The sequence below is a fragment of the Coccidioides immitis genome (assembly GCF_000149335.2).
Source record: "Coccidioides immitis RS genomic scaffold supercont3.1, whole genome shotgun sequence".
NCBI classification, from domain to species: Eukaryota; Fungi; Ascomycota; class Eurotiomycetes; order Onygenales; family Onygenaceae; genus Coccidioides; species Coccidioides immitis.
Window position 1 is genome coordinate 4,368,091 of NW_004504310.1, and position 22,766 is coordinate 4,390,856.

Genomic DNA, 22,766 nt, shown 5'->3' on the forward strand with positions numbered 1-22,766 from the left:
TCCAAGCTATTAAGATATCAGAGTCTTTTCCTATTTATTTGCGCCTTTAGCAGTCTCGGGAGAATGATACATTCAAACACATAAAAATGCTTCATCCCCCATACAGTGCAGATTCAACCCTTAGAGGGTACCACAGAATAACGGCATCAGCGCCAAGTGCTCTTCAGAACCAGAGACGAAACTCCGCACTTCTTCGGGACGGTATATGATCGATTCGGATCACTCTCCCACACTACCCTTCCGTCGTCACTCTTCCGGATATATCTGTAATCGAATTTCTTCCCCGCGGCGAGATCAATCTGAATGGACCACAGGGGGCAAGAGGCTTCGTACTTGTCCGCTTTCAGTTGTTTTGCCGCACTGGGCTCCCATGATCCTAATTCTGGAATAGACCCAACGAGAAAAATGTTTTCGCCCCATTTTGTGTCGGTGACCGACTGGAAAGTGATTTTGACACTGCTTGGGGTTGGGCATGGTGCCGGGTTGGTTGGAGTTGGAGTTGGAGTCAGAGTTGAAGGCCACCCTGTTATGGTCGCGGTTTGATAACTTCCAGCCGCCGATGTTGCCAAGCAGGTCGGTGGAACGTCGTGCGCAGATTTTTGACCCCATGATCCCGGCACAACCGATTCCCGTCTCTCTTTTGCTGTCAAAAGAGCAGCGTACGACCAAGTCAGGTCACTCGCAGATAGTGGTGTCCCATCGTTTCTTGAGAACTGCTCAGCTAGTGCCCCAGAGCAAGGCGTGTATTTTCTCTGTTTTCCGTGAGCAGGTGGATATATGTGGGAAGATAGTGGCGCTAACTTACTGCAACATTCAAGTACCCGTCGGCATAGCTCCCGACATTGGCAATGATCTCAGAGAAGACATTAGTTGAGGAGGAATAAGTTCCAACCTGAGCTGACTTGTAAATGCTTTGGAAAAATGGCAATGACACATCGGTGATGGTAATCTTGCCCGTATGATTCCATTGGTAAATAGCATCATACAAGAGCTCGGCAGAGGCAAACGTCGCGAGGTACCACGGCTGTCCTCCATAGTAAACATCTTCAGCATATCGACCAACGGCAACAGCCTGATCACCTTCCATGCCAGAATTTATCGGGTATATTTCACGAAAAGAATCCGTAACCTTCTTGTGATTCGCAAGTGCTCTCGACGAGCACGGCTGGAATGTATTATCATCGCAATCCGCCTCTGGATCGAAGTTATGGATGATGCCAAGAAGGGAGTTTGCGTCAAGACCGGATCTGTCTCCCCCGAAATTCGCGATGATGTTGGACCCGGTCCAGAATGACTGCAAGAAGCAAAGTATTTGTGGTGCTTGCGACTCGCAGTGAGGACAATCCGTCCCAAGCTGGCGGGCAAGATTGTTGCCTTCTGCGAGCGCACGATGTTGTGCGATTGCCGTGAAGAACGACGATCCCTGAACTTCTTCCCATAGGTCTACTTCGAGGTCAACGGCTCATCCGCTGGGTACAAGGGGTAAGGAGGTGCATACCAAATCCAGTAGAGTTCCAGAACTGGCCAACGTACGACAGATCATTCTGCACGACAGGCCATACGATGGATTTCGCGGCATCTTCATGCCCATTGGCCTAGCCACCCAAAGGGTCAACGTCTCTCCCAACGATTTGCAGACCAAAGGATCCTTACGATAAGCCATTTCGCGTAGGTAATCATCGCAGTAGCTCTCAGAGCCGGCCCGTCTGCCTGAGGCCGCCCCCAGCTCCCTGTGAACGCAGATTGATCCACATGAAACTTTGGCTCACCAAGTCCACCAGTCGACAAAGTTCCAGACGGATTCGACACGGTCTGTAAATATGATTGAGCGGTGATATATTCGTGGATGCGATCCTGCGAGTCATGGTTTCCAGCAACAAAAGCATCGATTAGGTGTTTGAAGACGAGGGCGGCGTCTCGAGTCCATGTATAAAAATCTAAAAGTCATATCAGTTTAACAGGTAAATGCAACCTTTTCAATCTGGGTAAACCGCGCATCGCGTCGTATGCGCCGGAGAGAAAGTAGGTGGATAAGCATAGCTGCATACAATCCGGATCAGCCCTGCTCGGGCTCGCAACGACAATACCAGCATGAGCACCCTGCACTTTCGCCCCGTCGTCCCCGATATTGTCAAGAATAGATTGGAGGGCATATGAGCTCTCCGTTTCAAGCCATTGCTCCAAGGTCTCTTCTTGCCGCAGTGCGAACTTTGCCTCCGAACCGCTGACCAGGCTATAGACCAGAGGGACGGCGTATAACGCTCTGAGGATGGATAGCATCATGGTGCACTAAACATCAAGGCGGAATTGGATATAGAAATTTCCTGTCTCAGAGATGATACCTGATTCTCTGGATGTGTATTTGTCGGTCTCGAGGGATGAAAAAGTCAGCAGGTGCCACCCCGCGATCCTTCAATGATGAAATGACACGGAGGGGCTAATTATTGAGGAGAAGCCTGTGTATATACAGCGGTTAGGCAAGAATGAAATCTCTTCGCCTCGTTGAGTCCTTGTGTGCCCACAATGCATTGTATTTCCCCTGGTTTGATAGCAAACGCCCCAGCAACGACGCTCAGGGATAGGACTGCAGTAGAATGCCGATGGTATGTCGTGGAAGGATGCCGACGAATGGAGCTGCGGGAGATCTCCATGAACTAGTAGCTGAGGAGCTTGTGGTGTCACATGCTTTAGTTAGCAGCCTGAGCAGTGAGCATTGCCTGTACTCCGTAGAGGCCGAAAAGGATCAGCATCGTGTGATCGCTACAAGGATGGCATCACATAGTCAGGCGTACCTGGCGAGGAATCACTATCTAGAGCAGTCGCCAAGAATACACAAAAGCCACAAAGGATGCAGAGATCAAGGTCCCTGATACGCAAGACTGCAACGGAAGATCTCTGATTAGGAGCCCGACTGCATACATGATGGTAATCAGCTGTTTTGTATGGAGAGATGAGCGACAATGAGCTTATCAGAATGCTAATATAGCGGTCATAAGGTACATATTGCATTTCACATCAGTCATATTCTCATTCTTGAAAGAAAAATTATCTGCCGACAGTGGGCACAGAAATCCCATCTATCCTTCCGTTCCTTTATACCGGTCTGTCAAGACTCCTCGAAAACATGCCAATGCTGAGCGCAAAATTTAAAGGTGGAAAAACACTAACGAACGCCTAAACGCTGAAACAAATGCAAAGGGGTTGGACGGTCGACAAGGCCAATCCACCAGGGTAATGTTTCCAGTCGGTAATTCTAAATGTCTATTGCCCGACATGGACTTTTCGTGGAAGAGCCAGATCGGATCAGAGTATAGTGCCAAACCTAGCAGAGCGACTTGTAAGCAAGATGCTGAACATAACAGAACATTATGCAAAGAACGGATGGGGGTAATTGTCTGAAATCCAGACTTATGGCGGCAGCAGCGAAAGGTAGTCGAACATTGCACAAACAACAAAACACAGCATAAGCCGACTTACCCGAAAGCTTGCTTGATGCTTCTGACGTAGTATACGTCCCAATTCCGCTGCACAACATCTTCTTGGCCGACGGGGACGCCATCCCATTTGACATGCAAGGTAGTAACGCAGTCGACGTCGTTCTGGTCGAATCTAATTTCTAGGGTGCTATAATGGTCCTCCGGCCACTGAGCAAGACGCCACTTCTGGACGATAAGAGTCGGCTGTTCAAGTTTTACAAACTCGCCAGTAACATTTCCATCAAAGATGGAGAACTTGCCGCCAACCTGGGCACCGTCAAAGCGTCTTGGAGGCGCACGGGTGAAGACGGCAAGGCGTTGAGGATCAGTGAAGGTGGTATACATCTCTTCCGCGGTGGTACGGAACTCATCAGACGCATTCACGGTAACGGTGTTCACGGCTTGCTTGCGTGTGGTGGTTGTGGTTGTCTGAGTCGCGGGTTTGGAAGACGATTGCACATCGCTTGAAAGATACTTGGGTGTAGCAAAGCCACTGGACGGGTTGGATCCTGGCGCATGCTGGATATCTTTGCCGTGCTCTGCAATCAACGCAGGGGCCAACTTAGCGAGCTCTGTGCGTAGTTGCGGCACAATCTTTGAACGCACGAGATCTTTCACCGGCTGCTTGGATGCAGACTCCGAGTAAAGACTAATATCGAACTGTTGAATCATGAGTTACAATCATTTTCTTTTACGGATTCAAACGGAGTCGGACTACGGTGTTAAAGGGAAACGTACGACATACTCATCTTCCTCAGTGTCATGCGCGACCTCGGGGATTTTGATGGATCCGGAGACGCTATCATCCTCGTCCGTTGTGCCTGTAGAACACGCATTAGACAGAATTCAAAACTAAAAACAAGTAGAGTTGATCTGTGCTAGTCATATGGGGCATACCCTCGAATTCTAATGTCAATTTTACATCAAAGAGCGTGATAACCTTTCCCTTGCGTTGGCTAACATCGACATCCCCATCCATACTGACGATTTTGGACACCTTTGCCGTCACTCCATTTTCCTCCGCGGAGATGGCGGCCAGCTTCTCTCCAAGGTAATCTTTCGCCCAGGCTGAAACATCCTTGTTCACCCAGTGCCAGTTGTTAGGGTTATGAAGTACCATCGTGATATCTATGCAAGGTGCCTATTGACCAAGTAAAAAAAAAAAAAAAAAGGGGGGCAATGTCAGATGTCTTCAAGTACGATTGAATCTGTTTCTCAACGTTTCATATCAAGTTAGTGTAGTCCTAATAATCGAAACGGATTCTCTTGGATCAAACAGCGAAAGAGCAAAATGAACAAGTAATCAGATAGGAGGCATTTAGAAGCCAAAGGGTTGTCCGCAGCAAACAGAGTACAAGTCTTTCTAGGACTGGTGCCAGCGAAAGATTTTCATCATGTCGAGTTCAATTTTCAACGGGACAGGTGAGGTAAGGTGGAAATACTTACAGACGATCCTGAAGCGCACAATTGCACGGAGTACGAGGAGGAAAGACAGACGAGAGAACTGGGCGGAAAGAAAGAAAATGGATGAGCAGGGTTGAGTTGAGGAGAGTTGTTAGTAGTCTTTGGAAAGCTCTAGAAGACCAACAGCTTTTTGGCGATGGAAAAGTAAAAAAAAAAGTCAAAATTTCGGAGATGTCACGTGATAACCAGTGGCCTCCATAGCAGAAATGGGGAGGATTTGTAAACCATAGATCCACTAGTCCCGATACATTTATGTCAGAATATACATTTATCCAAATCCACAGTTGTTTGGAAGTTTAAAAATATATACATTCTGAATTCAGAAACATAGCTTCCAATCCTCAACATAGAAATCAGGAAACATTCAAACCCCTGATCAACAAATATATCTAGGAACATTCAGGATATCTTTTCAGGTTTATAAATGTTTATAGTATAGAAACCATTATAGTATAGAAACCATTATAGTATAGAAACCATTATAGTATAGTTACTCCAGCAGACACTGGAGAGATTTCAACTAATATACAATACTATATACATCAAACCACTCAATCCATCTATAAAAAGGAAATACTTCAAGTGCAGTTAAGAAAGATAGTCAGTAGAGCAGAATTCAGTTCAAGTCTTTTAAAATCTTTACTGACAGGTATTATGTAAAGACTTGATTTGTGAATTACAGGTAGACCAATTATATGAATCTCATTCCAATTCACCTGCAAAATTGGCAAATTCAGTACTCTCTTGCATCAAATTTTATAAGCAGAGAACATAGCAAAAAAAACTCTCCAGCAGCTGTTCTGGTTGTGGATGAATATATATCTTATTTGTCTGATCTTAATGCTTAATGCACAAGTATACTTAACCAGATCATCAAGTTTCAATATAGTGCAATGCACATCTCTATTAAATGTAAAGATCAGCTTTTGAAATAATCAGATTGAAGTTGAACCTTCATCAAGCATATATTAATATGTTCAATCACTGCTGTATAAAAGTCAGAGCTTTTGCAAAAAGAAATGCATAATTAGTAGTTCAGAAAGCCACATGCTTTGTAAACCAAGCAATTTCATAACTTTGCAGCTAGCTGGTAGTCAGCAGTAAACATTAATTAAGATATGAAAGAGAGTGATAGCATATGAATTATCAGCTTTATCAGCATTCTTATCATTATCTTGTTGCTCATTATGTTCTGATTGCACAAGATCTTGCATGAGAATCAGATATTCATAATGAAGTTGCTTCATCTGGCTGCTGATATAGAGTTCTGATTTCATAAGAGCTCCATCAAGAATTAAGAATATAGTGCATTTGAAGCTCTTATAAATCAGTAAAATCTTTTCAATATTATACTTGTTAGTTCACTACACAAATACTTTATATTTACAGTGTTTATTCTCTCCAATCAGTATATTATAGTTATTTGATACAGTATACTTCTTTGTCTGATCAGTATAGTGCATCTCAATATGCATATTTGATCAGTATTTTAAAGCATGTAACATCTTATCTACTTTCAGAGTAATACTGACAGTATTAATCAAAATATTCTTTATTAGAGATATCATAATTTAATTAAATACTGGTGAATTCTGCTGTAATCTCAGCATTCATACTGTCTGACTAGTTAATCATGATATCTCAGCAGCTATAACAGTAGCATCTATCACTTTCTGAAGTATAGTTCAGACATTAGTAACTACACTTTTAAGTTTATTGTACCCAACAGATATCTGAGAAGTCAATAGTAAATTGCTTCTTGCAATAGCATTAAAGATTTTAGCAAGCAACAAACACAGAATATCAGAATCAATTAACTATTTATTAAAGAAGTTATAGAGAGCCTGCTGAATAATAGTCTGAATTCAGTCAGACTTTAGAGCAAAGCAGAATATAATTGAAATTACAATTGAAGCTTGAATATATTTCTGAATTTGATAGAACTTTAGATGAGTAATTAAAAACTGCAGTCAGATCCAGTATTTCTGAAATAAAAATCTCTGTAAAGTTTGACAGTATTTCTTCTGCTTCTCAGGTGTTAATATATATAATATTAATAATGTATGCACAATTTTGGACAGGCCTGAAAATTCACTATAATAGAAATCAGAGAGAAAAAATGTCACCAGATTCAGTACTGGACAGATCTTTAAAACTAGAGAACTTTTCTTGATTAATTCATGAATTTTCTACAGTGCTTCTCACTTGCAAACAGTCTACTTCATCTCAATTTCAGCCTGCAAATTGAGTAGCTGATAATGATATTGGCCATGTTTCACCAAGTCAAAATTTATATTAAATCTCTTCACATTGAAGACAGTACAGCTCTGATAGAAGACTGTTACAGTAAGATATTTGATTTCAGCATTGTTATTTTGCTGCAGCATGTCATTAAAATAAGTAATACAAGAAGTAATGATTCTGACAGTTCCTTCACTAGTTATTATAATATTAAATTCTCTTTCAACTACTTGTAAACCAGGAGCCAATATCTCCATAACATCAGGAAAATTTGTAGCATGAGGCCTGAAAGCAATTATATATATATTATTTTATTATCTTCTTTTGGAATCATTAAGTCCTGCAGAAATTATATAGAAGTCAGTTATATTTCAGTACATGTTTCAATATAGACTGAATCTGTTAATAAACAGCAGAAAGAGAATAAATATAGTTCTTTTGATAATATTGTCTGAACAGAGTATCTTGATCAGCATATTTCTTCTGTATACTGTAATTTCCAGTTTACTCTGAAGTGGAGTACTAAGTTAGAGCTCTTGTACAGATGATGTGTAGCAAATTATATTTATTACTTGCTGTACAAAGAATTCATTTGTTTCTGAAAGTTTATAGCTACCCAATTCATTAAAGATATAGTCAAGATAGATATCCAGTCAGGCTAGAATATTGTCTTCATATATAATATGAGTTTTCTGGTCTTCCAGTAAGAGCAGCTTGTTCAGGCAAAGCAGAGATCTTAGCAAATAGATTCTTTTATTAAAGCTGTTAGCAGTAATAGTGTACTAAATAATAAGAACAATTTTATCAGATTTTATGCAGGCCAGTCTCCAGTTCTAATTTATAAATTAAATTCTTCTGATATGGATTTCTTGTTCATTTCAAGTGCATTTACATGCAGCATTGTTGCACCTGAAACAAACAAAATCAGAAGAAAAGACTGATATTCTGTCAGAATATCATGCAAAGTCATCTGACAAACATCTAATAGAGCTTCTCCAGCTTCATGATTACCACAATTCAGTCAGGTTGTCAACTAGATCAGCCATACCAATATGTATCTTCTTGCAAAATACAGAAGATCTTGCCAGTAATGACAAAAGAGCTACAGAATCCTGAAAGAATAAATTAGATGTGAGAGATATCTGTATTAGTTGCTTCTTGACAGGTGAAAGAGTTAGCATTTTCAATAAAACAGCCAGTATGAATGCCTGTCAGATGAAAAGTATAGAGAATTAAGCTCTGCATTTCTTCTTCAATGTGCTTAAATAGAGATCTCAGTGCATTAATGTCTTCAGAAATCTGTAAGACTTCCTGCAGTATCTTATAGTGTTGGCAAGATATTTTCAATTTTTCATACCATAATTCTAAAGCAAGCATGAAGTGATTCAGCATTTCATCAGGCTCTGCATATACATGGACTAGAATCTCTGATGAGTCATTTATTATAGTCAGAATGTAGGTCTCAGCTGGCTAGTTGCCCAATAAATTCTCTAGTTATGAATGAAAATCAGAATCTTTATTGTCAACTGGATGCACTGGATGTAATATAGTCTGTAATCAGAGTTCAGATTCAGACTCTTTATACTGTTGTGATTCATTGTTATTAACTGATTTTATAGATAGAGCTGCTACTACTTCTTGTATAATCTTCTGCATTCTGATATCTTCTGGTTCAGAATAAGTGTTAAATAGAGTATCAGATAGAGCATCAGAAGCATCTGAAAGACTTGCTGCATCCTGTATACAGTAATTAGAATGATGCAGGCTGACAGAGAATTCAAGATCTTACATTCAATTCTGACTTCTCAGTTTGATTGTTCAGCTAAATATCAGATTCTACTGAAGATAAAACATAATTATAATCTTGCAATTTCTGCAACAAATAAGCAGGCTGTCTGCATTTTTAAAACTGCAAGACTAGAAATAACAAATGAAGTTATCTTCTTCAAAACATATAGTTCTCTATATATCTCAAGCATCTCAGATCTTGCATGTTTGCTTGAGATTTATACACCAGTTTCTGCAGTAGTTGAGTTTCAAGTTGCAGAAACAGTAAGAGTTGCTGCAGAATTTCTTTGAAATAAAGTATGTAGAAATTACAAAGAAAATTACTGTTTAATTGGAGAATCAGATATATTATAGCAAAGTTGAATGTTAGAGCAGCCACAAAATGTGCCAACTGTACCACAGACTAACTGTAATATTCTGATCATCTAGATCTGTAATTAGCTCTAAGAAATGCAAGATCAGTAATGATCTATATTCTCCTGAATAATTGGCCTATTTCAAAGAAATCAATCACTTAGCAGCATTAAATTTTAGAATGTAGAGGAATATAAATACAGATCTGAATAGTAACTTGAGCAGTCAAATGCACTTCAAGTCAACTATATAATAAATAGTGAACTTCTCTGAAATTCAAGTATTCACTCTTGTTCATTCTCAACAGCAATCCAATAGCCAAAATGTTAGAGATACAGAGTACACCAGCACCAAAAAGAACAGCTTGCATCTTTCTATAGACTTAATTGCATAACATGCCAAAGACTCAAGAGACATTATTCAGTTTGAATATAAGTACCCAAACTGAAGCATTCTCTGATTATACAGAGATTGAAAAGCAGGTTCAAGTAATGGAGCACAAGATATAAAATTGGGTGTAATGAGCCTATATATCAATATTAAATACTGACCTGATTTCCAATATCATTCAGAAGGTACTGAGTCTTGAGAACTGGAAAGTCAGAAATAACTTATATTTTTGTGAACTTTTCAGATGCATGTCAGATCTCTGTAAAGATTGAAAATATAAGATCTTAAGTAGCTTGAAGATTGGAACAACATCTCTAAACTTCTAGTTATGATATAAACTGATCTCATTTGTAGAATCATGTCAGAGAATATATTAAACTCAGCTTGACTGAGAATTCTGATTTCAGACTTCATGAAATAATCAATTAATAAAAGCTGATTAGCTATTTTGTCCAATTGTTCAAGTGAGATCAATTCTGTAAAGTCTTTTACTGGGTCAAGCCATGTGTTAATTTTGAGAAGTCAGCTTCACAAGAGAAATGATATTTTGAATGTAAGTTAATAGTAAATCTTAATTGTTATGATTTCTGCTCTGATAGTTATGGTAATAGAAGTGTATGCAAATTTAGCAGCATATATAAAGCTGTATCTTGATGACAACAGTTTAAAACAGAACACATTTACTCTGTTAATTTACATCTGAAATTCTGTACTCAAGCTCTGGAACTGCTTGACACAGAAACTAGAACTGAAAGATGTTAATTTGAACAACTTTATCTGACAGAAGATCTAATCAAGAAAGTTAAAGACTGTTTATATTAAGACTTTGCTAGAAATTCTGAATACAGTTCAGTTGATATCTAGTATACTGTCCAGAAAACTTAATTTACATCTGGCTCAGGCAGTACAAGCTCCACAGAAGCCAGAGAATAATAATTCAGACAAGAAGAATTGAAATTCTTTGCAGAACATTACAGAGAATTATTTTGAGACTGTAATAAATTAGCTTACCTGTTCAAAGAGATCTACATCAGCCACAACTGATTGCATGCCTTAAAAGAGATACAGATTCTAGTTGAATACATAAAAAGATGTCTTCTTGAGTCAAAATTAGCTGTTAGTTTGTGCTTTAAAATAGATTTCAGAATTTAATATCTAGACTTCAATGCAATGCTCTGTTATATCAATGCTTGCAAGAGCTGAATTTTGCTATATTTAATATATATCTCTTTATTATTTACTGTAATTAGCTATAGAAGCTCTAAGCAAAATGAGTTAGCACTTAGTAATGTATAAATAGACACATTCTGATTAGAAAATCCAAAACAATCAAGCAGACACTTGTAAGGATTCGCCGCGAACCCCTTACACGGACGAACAGCACCCATGAAGGCCAGAGGCCTCAGCTCGCGAGCTGCTGGGAGTTGCATGTGTCCTCGCGAGGCACTAAGTCACGTGCTCGCGAGCACACATAAAAGGCCGTCACTGTGTGAACCCCTTGCTGGGAGCCAGTGGCAATCTTGTTTACAAGTTGTACATAGTTGCCAGAATACAGACCTTTTACCTCGCGTACTCTTTTCCATGTATATTCCTCCTAGAGATTCATTGTCACGCTGATCCACATGTACGATCCTCACAACACTCTAGATATAATAATCTCTTTTTACACAAAATCTCTCTTTTCTTCTCTTCTTTTCTTTCTTTTCTTCTCTTGAGCTCATTATATTTCTTGTTGTCCCTCTTTCTCTATTTCAATATCAAGATAAGTGGTGAATTTCAGAATGAAATAAGGAACTGCAGCAAACTGAGAAATAATATATGCAGAAATAACAAAAAATGACTCTGCAAATATATAAATTAACAGCAGCTTAGAACAAGCACTTTCTGATATTTATAAAGAAGAAGCCAGAGTAAAAGCTTTCAGCTGTTAAAAAAAAGCCTGCTATAATAAGTGATACACTCTGTAACTGCTGTTTGATATTTATATATACAGCATACATTAAAAAGTCTTATTTCTGCAAGCAAGAAATCACAAAGACCTGCATCAATTGTACAAAAGATAAAAAAGTCTGTACTTCTGTCTCTTCAGAGCTACAGAAGAAAGTGGCAGCATTACTGTTTAATTATAATAATTTTCTCAGACTTAAGAACATAATACTCTGAGAGAAATTGAAAGCCAGTATAATGAAACAGACTACTGATCTCAGTAAATTACTTGTCAAAATAGCACTTTTGTTGATCTAAACTGACAAATTCTTCTTTTCTTCTCTCTTTAATACTAAAGTTGGTGCTGTTACTTTAACAGTATTAAAAAAGCTTGTGTTCATTCAAGCTAAATAAAAAGAGCTTGCAGAGCATACATTTCACTCTATCAAGATAAATTAAACTGATTAAAGATTATATATTCAACTCATGCTAATGTAGTTATATATATAGAATATTGAAAGGATCTTGACCAACATCTGCCAGAACTTAAAGTCTAATTATTTATCTTCTGCAGTCAGTATACTTGATGCAATATCAGAATAAATTGAACTGACTTTAATATTTAATGACAGAAAAAGTGAAAGGCAGAAGAAACTATCTATAAATCAGTAATCAAGATAGACTAATTTGCTGCTACTTTGCTCTCTGCTACATTTACTTCTTTCTCTCTCTTCCCCACTCTAATCACATCTTCTTTCTTCATTCAGTCACAGCCAAATATATCTGTGTCAGGCCTGTCTCCAACTGAAGGCAGTGGAGCCAATTTGCTTGAAAGTATAATCAGATAGTCTAAATAAACTTATTCTGACAATTCTTCTGTACTGATCTTACACTCTGTTTCTGAACCAGAGACTCCAATCAGTGAGGAGGCTTTCAAAATTTAAAAAAAAAAAAAAACTTTATTACAATTCAGATTATGCAGGTGGTTGTGTAATACTTACTTAGTTTCTAGTAATTAAAAAGCTTCCAAATCAGATTCAAAATCCTTAATTGATGCATCATACATTCCAAATTCTCTACATTTCAGACCCTTTATACATGCATTGTAAATATATGGTTGATCTACAGTTTCAAGCTTGTGACCTGTGGTTCAACAGGTTGTGTCGGATAAACATTTTCCAACAGTTGCCCGAAAAGCTCATTTTTCCAGTATGGCTCTTCGGCTTTGCAGCGAGCTTCTCGGGCGCAGACCTCGAGGAGACCAAATTGCAACTTTTACATTTCTTTAGAGTTTACTTAACAGCGCTGATATTGGTGATATAGGGCTGCTGGAAGATTCCATGTAAACCAGCCAAACACATAGGCAGGTACCCTAGTTGGCGATCTGTCAATACTGCTCTCTTTGATCCTTCAACGTCGGCTACCTCAAGAGGACCGGTAGCACTCTCTGCTGTAGCAGAAAACTCAAGCCTATGCTGATGATTTCACTTAGCCTGTCAGTTGCAGCTTCAGGCAAGGCTGGCTCGTGATGGAGTCTCGCGCTGACATTTGATGACATTGGCACCAAGTTTCTCTGCGGCGTTTACGCAGTATTATTTTCTTGAATTTGATCTGTGGCTCATTATTTATCGTAATCATCATCACTTCAACATCGAAAAAAAAAAAAAAAAAGGGAAAATGAAAAACGAAAATAATAAAAATAATAAAAATAAAAATGAATGTATGCAAAAAACGAACGAATATGGGGTATCTCTCGCAGACAGACAGCAGTCAACAGCAATCATGAACAGGATGCCGCTCCGATAGGCTACAATGAAGGGAAAAAAGCAACAAAAGAGAAACCCACCAAAACCAAGCAACACATCACCTATGCCTCTTCCATCTGCAAAATACCCTCCCAACCACCCTCCTCTTCAAGCCACTTCTGTACCCTCCCCTTCACGTTCTCCAACTGCGATCCTAAGGCTTCTTGCCACTGGCCCTCGACCATTCCCACTTTCTCCTTCAGATCAGCGGTAAGGATCCTCTCTTCCTCCGCCAACGATTCCTGCATCTCGGACGTCACTATCTCTGCTGGCTCCCCGGAATTAATCCGTTGGATCTCCATGGACTTGCAGTTCGAACTCACGAGACCGGATTTAACCTCGTGTAGAAGGCAGAGGAGATTAGTTTGGGATTCGATGAACTGATAAGTCGCCTTCTCAGCGTGCGAAACGAGGGTGTAGAGGTATTGCAGCGGGTATTGGTAATAGCTCGGATTCTCCTTGTATTCCTTCTGTGGGATTTTCACAGAGAAGCCCCCAAGGTCATCTGGGATCTTCTGGACCAAAGCGAGGAGGGACGGGGCGATGTCCCAAAATGCACCAAGCTGCGTTTCAACTCCCCTGCTCACGTTCGCTTCGATCACGCTCATGAAGTTTTCGAACCGCTGTAGCGTCTCTGACGCGAACGTGGCCTCTCGGTTCTGCCCGTCCTGAATGAAGAAATTATCGGTTTCCTTGAGCTTCTCCCGGTTATTCGACTGCTTATACGGCAGGGAGACAACAGCCCTGAATTTCTCATTGCATTTGCTGAGTAGATCGTACTCCTCACGATGCAGCTGCTCGCGTGCTTCAAACAGCCACTTCAGCTGTGTCAGTTTTTCGAGTAACTCAGGTCGCTCATCGCCTTCCTCCTGTGTCTGATTTGGACTTTCATCGTTGGTAGAATCGAATAGCTTCTCTTGAAGCTCGTTCAGACAGGCACTAACTGCGCCTATCCGGTCTTTAAGGACGCTCTGCATCGGCCGAAGAACCTCCTCTTGGTACGAATCGAATTCCTTCTGGGCTAACTTTTTCTCTGCTTCATTCTCTTTTGCCTTCCGTCCGGCCTCTGCGTCGGCAGCGTCGGCATAGGAGATAGTGCCCTCTTCAATCGCTTGGTTAACCCGGAACCTGAAGTCTTGGCGCTCTTCTTTCACCTTCCTCTGATGATCCTCTCGGAGCTTTTGGAACTTCGTTTCATGGTTTTGATAAGCTTCGCGTAATTCAGAAAGTTCGGTCACGGACCTGACCGTCGTTCGATAAAATCCAAGGTCCGGGTGGTTATTGTTCACACCGGGATAATGCCGTGGGTAGGGTGGCGGCAAGGTAATAAGCCTAGATATATCCAATTTTTGCGCCTCGCGACTTAGAGATAGCTGGCGGATCGGACCTTGGGCACCGGCTGAGTCCTCATGCCACCCAACCTTCTCGGGGGGATATTCATTCGGCCCGTAGCTTAAGAATGGATTGTTCGTGTACCCTGTTGAATTGTCCACAATTGGCGATGTGCAATAGTTCTGCTCCATAACTTCGCGCAACGGGAGACCCATGTATTTACTCTCTCTTTTTGAACGACGCACGCCTTGGCCATTTCCACCGCTATCGGAACCTGTCTGGGATTCCCACCATCGACTTGCTGGCCTGCCTCGGGAACCCTGTTCGTCATTGCTGATGCTCATGCTCGCTATCGTTGATAATGCCGGTTTATAATTGTTCCAAAGTCCGGGTTCACGGCGGCCAGTGCTCAAAGGTGGTAACTGGGGAACGGTGGTCTCATCGTCACTGTGAGTTTGCGGTGTAAATAACTGCTCTTCGATGTTCTTGACATTAAAAGACCCATTCTTCCACACCGATGCGTAGCGTTGCCGTCTGATGCGTGACTCTGAAATAATGAAATCACAAAAGATATCCAGAGCTTCCGAGTCGTTGTGTGCGTCGATTTCCTTTTCAATAAATTCACGATAGCGGCTCTCTGCGTTGCGAAGAAACGTCTCGTCCCGGCGACCGGATAACGGAGGCGTGAAAATTGGGTTGACTGCTCTAATTGGAACCAGCGGCCTGTCTGATGGAGACTCATCCACAGGTAGGTGAAGAAGATGGGAAACCGGTCTTCCCCGGTCATTTACTAGAGGAGTCAACCCAGTCATGGGTTCTGGATCTTTTGCTTCTTGCGTAGGAGGGGTGTGTAGAGCATTTGGTGGCACTTTGCGCCCGCCCTCAGTTAGTGGGGTTGAAGAACGCGGTGCTATCGCAGGTGTGAATGTAGGGGTATGAGACGGTTCAGACGCCTGCAAGGCCCTGGGAGTGGAGAACGAAGAGCTTGGAGAACTCCTTTTACTGAATGGACTGTTGGGGAATCCGCCACTATCCTGTCCACTAGACGGAAGGCTACGTGCGCTGCGGGGTGTTGCTCTGGTTACTGTTCGACGACGAACGAGACCTAGGCCTCTCGAGTTTCCTAAAACAAGGTCTGACGGCCAGGAGGTGTGGGACTCTTCGGTTCCAGCGGTGTCACCTTGATTATCCGCTTCCCTGCCGTTCCTACTCTCAATGCGCCTCTCTCTTAACTCTTTAGAAGTCGCAATTCTAGGAGATGCCATCCGACCATTTCCACCAGAGGTCGGTCTCGCTGGTCCAGGCGCTTCTAATGACACGTGAGATGACGATTGTTGTTCGTTTTCAGGGCTCGTAGCGAGCGTGGGTTGCTGATTGGCATTGTGGGGGCTTGTAATTCTCGAATCTGACCTTGAGCTATCAGCCGACCATCCGGCAGGAGTAGGGGGAACAGAGCCAAGAGCGGTCCCCGTAGATGGAGGTCGTGGTCTGTTGCGAGGGGCGGCGCCCATAGTTGGTCCTGGAGGTTCGAGAGAAGACTGTCGGACTCTGGGAGATGCTCCAGGCGGGGGACCTGGAGGCGGGGGAGGTAACGGCATTCCCGGCTCCCATCTTCCTGACCTAGACGCTGCCAGGCCATCGTGATTGAGCGTCAATCGAGAGGACGGATTAATATCGCCGGTTGACGCTGCCCTTCTGGCCGCAGGCGGCACTAGTCTCGGGGCCTGCGACTCGGGGTATGCGTCTGGGGATATTCTACCCGGCGAAATGACAGAAGAATGCGCGTTGGTGTGAGTAGAAGGGCCTGCGAAAGCGTTCGATGTGGAGGTATCAGGACGCAGTTGCGACTGGACATTACCACCTCCTTGAATAGAAGATTGGTAGAGAGAATGCGGTGCGTTTTGTCCGTCTAAACCGCCGGTGTTGACCATGGAAGCAGGTCTTGGACGTGGAGAAGAATACTGGTTGATTGAGCTTGACCCCGACGCGCGAGCCATCGGCGAGAATTCCTGCTGGTGGGCCATCGGAGGAGAAAGCGCATTATTTTGTGGTGACATCGCCAGGTGGGGAGACTGGGAGCTGGCGAGATTTTGCGACCGTGGAGGGGAGTAAGGAGGAGGCGGTGATGCAGCATCTAGGGGGCATATTAGCATAAAGGGTTGATGGAAACTTTTTCTCCTTTTTGGGAGAAGAGCCAACCAACCAGTCCTATTAACATGGCCACGATGTGTTCCAGTATTCCCCGGCGTAATGACTCCTATCCCAACGGTTGGCGACGGGACTGGGGCTATTGGACCCCATTCCTGGGGGTTGTAAGCAGTGGTGTAAGGCGTCGGCCTCGCACTCATCGGCGTATTCAACCCGCTGAGGGGAGTAGAGGAGAAGAACGGAGAATTCATCGTCGTCGGCGTTGGAAGATAGCCGCCGCCGCTCGCGGGCACAGCAAGACTCTGAAACTGCAGTCCACTCAAGGACGTGACAAGAGCGGGAGGCTGGGCGACATTGCCTCGACGCAGCGGCGAGCTCGCACCCAGCAAAGCGCCTCGACGCCCTTGAAAATCAGGGACGCCCGACTGTTCTAAGGTGCCAGTCCCGGGAGACAACGGGCTGGCGAGGCAGGTTAATCAGTAACTGTCTCTCTTCCCCGACACGGAGAGGTGAAGGAAGAATGTGAGAGAAGCGTGAAAGAAGCGGAGAGAAAGGAAGTAATACTTATTCATAGCCGCCAGCACGCGAACAGGGTTGAGGAGCGGTCAGGATAGTGCGCAGCCATGCAATAACAGAGGGACAGCATCAACCAGGGCTAGCTTTCCTCGCAGCGCATGGGGGGGGGGACCGGAGCGCATCAGCGATTGAGCACTTATTGGCGCGGGAGACGTTGAATCGGAATGGCTCCGTTCAGTGGCATGTTTTATTTTTAGGGACCGGGAAGAGAACACGCCCTCCTAGCCCGATGCGGGTTAACCAGCGTAGGATCTATTTATATAACGCGGCCTGACGGAGTAGCGAGACTTGTCCGTGATGCACGCGGAGCCGGGATAATAATGACGCTGCTATTATTAGCAGGGGATTCAGCGTTGCCCTATAAGTAACTATCCCTGACACCCCTCCGGAACGAAGGGAGACGGCCTTCTCTGCTACCAGCAGAGCTGAACAGGTGGTCAAACTTGAGCGAACTTGGGCATCCTCCGACCCTGGATTTCATGGTGTTAAGTACTAGCTAGCCTGTAGCTAGGCTGGAGAGAAACCCCGGTCGCTTGAGGATCAACCCGTCGTCTCTGTGTATTCCTCCTGCACAAAAACTCCAGGCCAACTCAGCTGATCATACCCCGTCGCCATGACCACCATAAATATACAAATCAGCATAAAAATCTTTGATGGGCATCTTGTCGTAAGGATCAATTTCATCAATATACCTAGTTGACCAGGTATATCTTTTCTCTTCGACGTATTCCCGCCGAGAACAGTACAACCTCAAGTTGGGATGCAAGTGCCTCTGCTGCATCCAGGCACAGATCTCGCCATCTATCACTATCGAAGAAACGGAGAACCACAAACCCTCCATGGCCCCCGTGGAAGCCATGAGCGGGACCAGGTCAGTTACGTGGGCGTACGCGAACATCGCGGCGTTGCTTTTCTCAGCCAGGTTAAGCCATCTTTCACATACTTTCCAGACGAACAGGAAATTTCTTTTTGCGACTCGCTATCTGTCTGTGGCTGCTGCTGTATCTCCCTTGCGCATCGAAGTGGAATTCAAGACATGAGATTGCTATGATGACATCGAACTCCTGAGAAACCTTCACAGGCGGAAAACTTTACAGAGTATGTGTTAACCTTACAAGATTTCATGATATTTGAATAAACGGACGAAAAGGAATTAAATACGCGCCAAACGTTTTTTCTTTCTTTTTTACAAAAAAAAAGATATCAGTAGAAGGAATATTGGCCCTGCAGCAAAAGAGCATCAAAGGTAGATAGCTATAACTCGGACATGGTGATTGAACCGCCATATACATCCCCCTGGACCAGATTAAGTTGTGACCATCCTGAACCCCCAAGTTCTCGACAATTTCTAAAGCTTGATGACAATTAAAATGTGCATATTCAGGAGGAGAGATCTCATACTACCATAGATTACCACCTGGGTCGCTGTCGCATTGTCCTGCAATAAGAGGCTCAAGTCCCAGCGTATCTGATGTAACTCTGATATTTCAAATCCACAAATAAAAAAAGGGATAAGGAAAATGATTTACTGGGTGAAGAGAAAAAAAGCAACGACGCGGGCTTATGTGAATGGTCAGCTCCACTTCACCGTTGCTGCGTTGATTGGACTTCCATATTGATTCAGATAGATCAATAGGAATACTGTCGTTCAGACGGACCGCCGGTCGAGAGGCACTCTTGAGTCTTCGGAAACCCACATCATACGCAGCATTATTAATGCTCCGCTGAACACCAATGTATGGATGTACGTAGGCTGATAAGACTTACGGGACTTGCGGTGCACAGAAGCCTACAGAGTTTCTGGAGCAGATGGTTACGCGCACCTGAGATCGGAGGTAAAAATTTCCATTGTTTCAACTATCCTACTTAGCTATCGAGAGATACTGATTCGAACATTTTGCACGTTTTCGTGGAAAACTAGTTAGTTGCCTCTACATCCTCAGCAGTGCTCAACCATACAACCGTGGTTTGACGAAGATCCAGAGAGTCAGACATTGTTAAACTGCATAGCAGTTCATTCATAGGTCGTATGAATGTCACGGTCGCCGTTGATCTTTTGAGCAGTTTGGGATAAGATAGTTCAAATGATGTTATCGAACGGGGCACATCTACCTTACCTAGCCCAAGTGAAATGCATCATTGCATTCCAAGCCAGCAAATTGACGGGTTGGATTGGAAGTACCAAGATTCTGCGCCGAGCCCAAGTCAGTAATTTGTATGACAAGTGTAACCCGGAACAATGAACGAATTGTGGACATTATCAGATAGATGCCCTGTCACAGGCTGTGGTCATCAATGCAAAAGCTATGTTGACCGTCGTGATAAAAAAAAATAAAATCATCATAGGAGAAGAACGCAAAATATCAAGGCCAAGAATATCTTACCAAAGATTCAAGCCAGTGTTGATACCACAAGCTCTGGGATCTAAACTACCGCAAAATCAGCTAAACATTGTATGCGACAGGATGGAACACCATGTCAAATGGTCCAACAGTATCAGGGAATGACGCTGTCGTCGTTGCCGACAATTGCCAGCTTGGACATATGCTTGTCTTATTTTATAGTCTTGGCTCATCATGAAAGAGTGTCGAGTTGTCAACAGCAATAGAGGCACGTACATGGATTATACGTGTGCTGAGGTTATAAAGAAACTGAAGACCTAAGTGCTGTCTTCACGTCAGTAACCCCGAGGCCGAAAGTTATCAAAATGGAAAATCAACATAGGGGGTTCAGAAATGCATGAATGGTAAAAAGAAAGGTTGTCCGCATCGAGTACTCGAATAGGACTCGTCATCTAAGAGATCATCATGAGGAGCGGAGATGTAATAATAAATAAGGAGCACCTACTCTAAACAGAGCACTTCATATTCCATATTTCATTTCACTTCAAGATCTGAATGGCGACAATGTCAGCAACTCTCCCAAAGGCGCAAAACAATGGCCACCAAGAAAGCTATCTTGAGTCGAAAATCAGTGGGCGAGGTTTTCTAGGCCTGCCACAATGGGGCATGTCCATCAAGAGCCGGCTCGTTTGTACGAAACCGTCGGAGCCCAGTGCCATTCATCATATGGAAGGTTCCGTTGACGAGTAGGAAAAGGCTTGCATCTTACAGAAGCGAAAGGAAGTTGAAACGACATCTGTGTATATACCTGTCAGTCAACAGTTCAAAACATGCGATACTGAGCAGGAAAAACGGTGAAGGTGTGAAATCAGATATCAGCCATTTTGTATCGTCAGAGACCCGAAGGTCTCGGTCGGTAATTTCCAGCGTATAGTTACAAAGAAAGAATCATCATGTTATGGGTCGGAGCTTGGCCCCGTTTAATATGTTGACGACATACCTTTGCTTTGGTCAGTACGGATGTTACTTCCGTGTGATTTGTCTTGGGCCCTGTTGTCTTCGAGTAGGTTAGCTATGTTTCATGGAGAAAGGAATTCAAAGGAAAGAAATCAATTCCTCCAGGGTCTTCTTCGAGATCAGACTGACGTGTGCAAATGCAATTTTCATACCACAAGGTCAAAGACTCTAGTTTAAGCGGTTTTACAAATCATCACAAAGTTAAGGATAGAAGATATTGCTAGGAAAAATGATAAAGGGGCATCACTCACCATACATTAGTCGCACGGCCCGAGATCCCATTCCTGGCATATTTCCATTGCTGTTGGGATGTTGGGCGCAGCCAAGCGAGAAGTCGAGAGAAGGAAAAGAAAATTCGCAAACGAGATTTGAGCTTTTTGAGCCTTGTGCCTTTGCCAAGCCATGCCCGAAGCGGGTTAGCGCGTGCCGTGTCGCTAATTTGACCATGTTTGCACTGTTTGCTTCGCTCCCCCTTCGTTTTGCTGGAGAATCGAGATGCATGCAGACGAGGGCAGTTCAGCTGGTTATCGACGAGCAGGCAAAAAGGATGGCCTGTGGCAGCCGTATATATGCTCGGGCGGTCTCCCCCACGGTGGATCACAATCATCGTGTCAATTGATAGTTACACGGGCAGTTCTCCCCAGCCAACATTCTCTATCATGAGCTTCATTCTCCTAGTCCCCGGCTCCGATGATCAGCCGTCCTCCGTGCCGTGGTCAGCCCCAGAGTTAAGAGGTGGTCGAGCCCGTTCTATATAAGGGTGCCTTAACGGGTATACATACATTCCTTCTGCTAAGCAAGAATGGATGGTAGGGGTTAATTCCACATTTCCCGCTTCGGATGAGTGTGCGTATATCGCGATACTAGATTATTGATGGAATGCATCTGTGCAAAACTACTCTTGGGACCATGTTATTAGCAATGCGGTGGCTACAAGACTTATCCTAGACGAGGTGTCCCGGGCGGAAGAAACCATTGATGATTTACGAATGAATTAGGGATGATTCGGTGCCTTGATATTTGAAGTGTATGGGATCAGGCTTGCTCTCGCTCTTGGGTGATTCTTCGAACAGCTCAAATCCTAAAGTTGGATGGTATGCAAATTTTCTGTTTGCCACTTCTAGAGATTGTTGGGACAAAACGTGCGATCATCATCGGTCTCCGGTAGGTAGCGAACGTCTTGCCAAGGACTCAGGGAAAAGGAAATGCGACCATCGTCTCCAGGCCATAAAGTGATGCATCCTACTGACGTTCCATCTTTGTAAAAAGCGCTCGCCTTTGCTGGACGTACATTCATATACATATCTCACTGTCTGGTTGCAACGAATGGTACTGTAGGCATGGCCGGTAACTAAACTCCACCCGGTACCTGCGTCCCTGTACCTTGTGCGCTCCAGAGTTTTCCCCCGCCGGGTATTATATAGGAGCAGCCAATCACGAATGCGAGTACAATGCGCATTCTCCTGCTTGAGACTCAAGTCTCTGGCAATCCTTCGCTGAGCATGCATCGGGCATAGCCGGAAGACGCGCGAAAACGATCCGGACATGCGGGTCACTGATCCCAGCGCTGCAGATCAGGTGGCTGTTAGCGCGGGGCATCGCGGCGGCGACGAGGGGCTGCAAGAAGACAGCGCTTTGCCGGGCACTTCGATACTTGGTCTGAGAGCACCGTTATTTTCTTGAGCCGGCTGTTATATAGCTTATTAGTTAGCTGTTAGCCGGCATAGCTGACTCGCATTCGATGACGGTGTGAGAGAGCGTGCTCAGCGGCCTGCAGCCTTGAGTGGAGCATCACGACATCGCGAACAATGCGGATTATTCTTTCTCCCGGCCAAACAGAAGACAGCGCTGTGGGCGGCGGCTGTCCACGGGAGAACTCATGATTGCTGCGGGACGCCGAGTTGCGG

At 43.5% G+C, this 22,766-nt stretch overlaps 4 protein-coding genes across 4 annotated transcripts; all 4 read right to left on the reverse strand.

Moving 5' to 3' along the window:
* Positions 1–8: 8 nt before the first annotated feature.
* On the reverse strand, positions 9–2,283 carry CIMG_01553 (glucoamylase; the record flags this gene model as incomplete). Its single annotated transcript, XM_001247781.2, has 5 exons — positions 9–752; positions 806–1,443; positions 1,499–1,595; positions 1,654–1,937; positions 2,049–2,283. 5 exons carry the CDS (start codon positions 2,281–2,283, stop codon positions 147–149), a joined length of 1,860 nt encoding a protein of 619 aa, XP_001247782.1. The 3' UTR covers positions 9–146.
* Positions 2,284–2,951: 668 nt separating this feature from the next.
* On the reverse strand, positions 2,952–5,005 carry CIMG_01552 (Aha1 domain-containing protein). Its single transcript, XM_001247780.2, has 5 exons — positions 4,923–5,005; positions 4,374–4,684; positions 4,215–4,297; positions 3,478–4,136; positions 2,952–3,322 (listed from the first exon to the last, which is right to left on the reverse strand). The coding sequence occupies exons 2-5, from the start codon at positions 4,594–4,596 to the stop codon at positions 3,304–3,306; spliced, it is 984 nt and encodes a 327-aa protein (XP_001247781.1). The 5' UTR covers positions 4,597–4,684; positions 4,923–5,005; the 3' UTR covers positions 2,952–3,303.
* An 8,215-nt stretch (positions 5,006–13,220) lies between these two features.
* On the reverse strand, positions 13,221–17,583 carry CIMG_01550 (uncharacterized protein). The gene is made up of 3 exons (XM_001247778.2): positions 17,489–17,583; positions 16,980–17,383; positions 13,221–16,910 (listed from the first exon to the last, which is right to left on the reverse strand). The coding sequence occupies exons 1-3, from the start codon at positions 17,494–17,496 to the stop codon at positions 13,507–13,509; spliced, it is 3,816 nt and encodes a 1,271-aa protein (XP_001247779.2). The 5' UTR covers positions 17,497–17,583; the 3' UTR covers positions 13,221–13,506.
* Positions 17,584–19,331: 1,748 nt separating this feature from the next.
* CIMG_01547 (uncharacterized protein) lies at positions 19,332–21,466 on the reverse strand. The gene is made up of 6 exons (XM_001247775.2): positions 21,111–21,466; positions 20,843–20,899; positions 20,348–20,638; positions 20,119–20,166; positions 19,885–19,929; positions 19,332–19,689 (listed from the first exon to the last, which is right to left on the reverse strand). The coding sequence occupies exons 1-3, from the start codon at positions 21,358–21,360 to the stop codon at positions 20,565–20,567; spliced, it is 381 nt and encodes a 126-aa protein (XP_001247776.2). The 5' UTR covers positions 21,361–21,466; the 3' UTR covers positions 19,332–19,689; positions 19,885–19,929; positions 20,119–20,166; positions 20,348–20,564.
* Positions 21,467–22,766: the final 1,300 nt, after the last annotated feature.